Source organism: Polistes canadensis, unplaced genomic scaffold (genome assembly GCF_001313835.1).
Source record: "Polistes canadensis isolate GaletaPanama2010 unplaced genomic scaffold, ASM131383v1 scaffold_242, whole genome shotgun sequence".
In the NCBI taxonomy this organism is placed as follows: Eukaryota; Metazoa; Arthropoda; class Insecta; order Hymenoptera; family Vespidae; genus Polistes; species Polistes canadensis.
Window position 1 is genome coordinate 47,619 of NW_014569789.1, and position 5,032 is coordinate 52,650.

Consider the following 5,032-nt stretch of genomic DNA (forward strand, 5'->3'; position numbering starts at 1 on the left):
ATTTCATTCAATATTAATATGTTACATATTTTGTATATTATTTAGTATACAAAAAAAATAATATACATATACATATATATATGATTGATATAAAATATCATTAATATATATATACATATGAATGTTTTAATAAAATATATGTGCGATAGTGTAAAAGATATAAATTATTTAACAAAATGACGTTTCTGTCCGTGTTTCGACAAAAGCATAGGAAGATAAAGACACAAGTCCCGTTGGCCTAAGGCGGGGGTGGTGCAATTTAGGTTAGACGGCTCGTCGAACACAAAGGGAGTGAAATCCTCGTAGAAATCGAGGCTCTCAATTCTGTACTACTATATCCTTCCTTCCTTCCTACCTTCCTTCCTTCCTTCCTTACCCTTCCTTACCCTTCTTCACCCTTCTTCACTCTTAACCTAAGCCAAACTCATTCGGCATGCGCACCACGGATTGAACGTCGAACGAAGACAATAACTATTAGCAAAGTTCGTAACGAACTTCATAGTGTTAGTGATTTACCTGGCAGAAGCTAATGTAAACTATGACAGAATCGACAGAATCAAATCTCTCACATGTGTGTTACTCTCATGGTCCCCATATACATTTTCTCTACGGGATATCTCGTGAATTTCCTTCACTTCGATTATTCGATCATCCCAAACTATGATCTCCCTCCCACTCATGTATCTAATTGTTTTCAATCATAATTTTCATCCCTTACGATATTTTAATACGTATGAATTATTTTCATTTTTAAATGTTTATAACATATTAACTTTTTTGAAGTATCTATATATTATCTCTCTCACTCTTTATTTTCTTATGGAATTTTATTTTCTAAAGTATTGTTAATCATTATGAACTATCACGCGAAATTATATTAGTCAATTTGAATTTTTCCTTATTATATTTTTACACGCATTCACGTAATTATAACTTTTTGTTTTTAATATTCTAATCGATCAATTTTAATTAAATCAAATATCGATCTCGTGTCTCGTATAATTAATATCATAAAATATTAGTAATCCTTCATATGCAATTATGTGTGTTGTGTGAGAGAGAGAGAGAGAGAATGAGAGAATGAATAAAATGAACGTGGTTTTCAATGACATTCTCATAAATTTGTCGATTGTTGATTAAATTTCGATCGTTATTAAAAAGGAAAAGTATTTAATAATAATAATAATAATAATAATAATTGTCGTAAATTATTTGAAACGAATAGAGATCAAATATATAAGAATATTATTAAATCGTAATAAAAATTTCATCACGTTTACATTTTAAATACATTTTTGAAAATAAAAATATACGGCAACTATTATTATTATTATTCCAATGAAATTCGTGATACAATTATTAACTTGTGTTATTGTTATTGTTGCAGATCCTAAGAAAACTCGACGAGTAAACTCCCTTGTTCGATACTGTTTTATCAAAACACAGTATATATATATATATATACATCCCTTTTCTTTTCTCCAGATTAAAAAAATTAATTAAAAGAAAAAGAAGAAAAAATCTGCATAATATTGTCTCATACAAATTGTTAATAATTGTCTAATAAAAAATAAAGAAAAATATAGAAACAACGTTTAGAAGTAAACTCGAGTTTTAGGATTTAAAAAAATAAAATTTACAGAATGAGAGCGGTTCAAAATATATTTTCTTATAAATTATAATAAATCGTAGATAAAAAAATACGTGCATCTCGTCTATCTAACAAAAAGTAATTGCAGTGCTCGTTAATCTTTAAGAACAACAACACAACAACAACAAATAATAATAATAATTCTTATCAATACACCCACAAAAATAAACTACTTTTATATAATAACAAAACGAGAAAAAAAAGAAGATCGATAAACAAAAAATACGATTCTCTAAATCGACGATTATTTTTTTTTTCTTTCTTTCTTTTTTTTTCTTTTTTTTTTTTTTTTAATCGGCGTTTATTAAAATCTAATAACAAAGATCTTTTGAGAAAACGAAAAAAAAAAGAAAAAAAAAATTATACACGTAATATACGTAATGTTTCATAAATTACCGATCGTAGGTAATGAAACAATGAGAAAACGATACCAGGTTTTTCTTCGATCGAGATCTGTTGATACGCCATCGGTAAAGTAGATCTCTGTTTTTTTTTCTTTTTCTTTTTTGTTTTTTTTTTTTTCCATTGATATCGTCATTATAAACGACGACGTCATCACACAGTACGACACAATACAACACAACAAAACAACAGTATATATAACAACAATAATTATTTTAATAATATTATTTAAGAAGAACAAGAACAAACGATATGGTTGCACGCAAATAAAGCGGCCAGCCGCCATTATCGAGAAAAGAAAATAATTAAAAAAAAAGAAAAAAAAAGAGAAATGAAAGCAAGAAAGGATAAAAAAAATATATATATGACATATATATATCATGCATGTATGTATGTATGTATACTCGTAAAAACAATCTAGTGGTAACTTTCTTTTAACGAGCACACACATTTTTTTATTGTTTTATATATTACATATATATATATATATCTTTTTTCTTTTTCATTGCACAAAAATAATTTGGGTGGTTGATAGGGGTGAGGGGTGATGGTGGTGGTGATGGAAGACCTCTTCTCGTTCCTGCGAGGAAGTCCAATAGTCAAATAATTTTTGTTTTACGTTTCGTGTTCTTTCAATTTCATATCAAACAATTAAATATATATCATCGAATAATCGATCTCATCTTCTTTTTAAGTTGGTGGAGTGTTTTGGGGGTGGAGGGAAGATTAAAAAATAAAAAAAAAATCAATATAGTAGTTCGGTTAAATCAACACCCCTCTTTAATTATCTCGTAACGTTTAATCATTTTTCTAATTCCTTTTTCTTTCTTTTTTGTTTTCTTCCTTTCTTTCTTTGTATTATAATTTGATCGTTCGAGAGAATCAATGACGAAATTAATCATCATCATCATCATCATCATCGTCATCATCTTCTTCTTCTTCTTCCTATTTTTCTTTTACTTCTTTTTCTGGTCTCGTATCTCCGTAGAAAATTTTTCCTCTGATCGTCACAGGAACGACATTGGAATCCGATAAGAAGAAGAAGAAGAAGAAGAAGACTTCGACAAAGAAGATCAGAATGATAACCACCAATAGGACGAAGTAATGGTGAAGTAGTAGTAGTAAGAGTAAGATGTGGTGGTGGATGAAAAAAAGCTGAAAGTGGTGGACCATGTGGTGAAGGGGCTGGAGGGGGAGGAGGGTTTGAATGTTCGTTCATCGATGAAAACGACGACCACCACCACCAATACCACCACCAATAGCAGGTGGTAATGGTGTTGGTGGTGTTGGTGATGGTGGTGGTGATGGTTGTCAGGATGGTGAAACTAAGACGAACTTGAGATCGAAAGGATAAAGGGCTGACATTTCTTCTTGGCTACGCGACTATGTCCATGTCCGAGGAAGAATTCGAAGTGGTTGCCGTCAAACTACCTAACGTATCCTCGTCTGGTAAACCATGATGACAAGCAACTGCCGCTGGTGGACTCAATGGTGGTAAATGTGGGGAAGACAACATAGGATCACCACCATGAACCGGACAACTCGTGTCGTCCTCCATGAGATCCTCGAATTGTGACATACTCAATGGTGGTGGTGCTGTTGTTTCTTCTGTTACGAGATCTGGAATCTGAATATTAAACTAATTAATTTTTATTTTTTTCTTCTTTCTTTTTAGGTCTAGCAACTAATTCGGTAGTTTTTATATAAACAACGTTTAATATATCGTAAAAGGTCAAATTGATTGGTTTAAAAAAAAAAAAAAACAAGACATATTTTTATATTGAATGAAGTTTTACACACATCGAATTAAAAATTAACAAATGATATATTTTATTTTATTTTATTTTATTTTATTTTATTTTATTTTATATTATATTTGGAAATTAATATTATACAATATAAATTACAGAACGCGTGATAGTATAGATTTAGTGTTAAAATTCATTCCATTAATATCCAACATCTTTTTTGTTTTCCTCATGGAAATTTGCAACAGTTGCTATGTAAGTCATAAAAATTAATAGAAATTATTACAATTTGTAAATGAATACTATACTATAATTTTTCTATTTTTTAATACACCGAATTAATTCATATATCTAATATTATTAGTACGTATATTTATAGTAACACTCGTTATTTTTGATTTAATGATTTATAGGGTGATTCTCGTAATATATGTGAAACTATCTGAGATGTTTTTTAAAAACCGAACAACTGACACATAAATAATGGTTTATAATATTTTGAAAGATTTCTTTTTGTCTTATAGAAAATATTTAAAATAATTATATCCTCGAGAAAAATATTTTCTTTTTCTATTCGTGGGTGTGTGTGTGTCTATTATTTATCAAAAATCTGAAGAAGAAAATTCAACGTTAAGTAAAAGATAAACTTCTACGATGCACACAAACGTATACACACACACATACACACACAGCTATAATATATATATATAACTTTTAAGTATACACAGTCGAAACGTTATCAATGTTTAAATTTCTAACTTAGAACGAAGGGAAACCGTCAGGAAAGTAAGTACACTTACAATATGGAGCAAAACTTTATCTCGTGTAATAATTCAAACTTAACTCACCCGACCAGTATTTCGTCGCTTTTAATGCATTGTACCAGCCAACGTTATCATACTAACTTTGACAAGAAACCCTACCTACCATATCACTTTTCATTACTGACACACAACAAATCAAAAGAATACATTTTTCTTTTCTCGCAATAATAATTCCAAAACATTATTTAACAAACGAACAAAAATTCAGTATTCGTTGATCACGATTTCATTAAGAAAATAATTGTGTTTCAAAACAATAATTTCTTTATTATAATAATATAATTATTTCTACACGAAAAATATTACACTAATTATAAAATGATTTGTAGATAATTATAAGTGAAATAATGATAAGACATTGTAAAAAACTTTGTAAGTTGTGCAATAAAAACCTGATTATATATATA

General features: G+C 29.0%; 1 protein-coding gene across 2 annotated transcripts in view; it reads right to left on the reverse strand.

Annotated features, from left to right (window-relative positions):
- Positions 1 to 2,160: 2,160 nt before the first annotated feature.
- Positions 2,161 to 5,032, reverse strand: part of LOC106790496 (microphthalmia-associated transcription factor) — a 99,111-nt gene continuing 96,239 nt past the window's right edge. For both annotated transcript variants that reach the window (XM_014755445.1, XM_014755446.1), the window contains exon 7: positions 2,161 to 3,680. In XM_014755445.1, the coding sequence (XP_014610931.1) occupies positions 3,429 to 3,680 (252 nt within the window). In that variant the 3' untranslated portion in view covers positions 2,161 to 3,428. The remainder of the gene's footprint in view (positions 3,681 to 5,032) is intronic.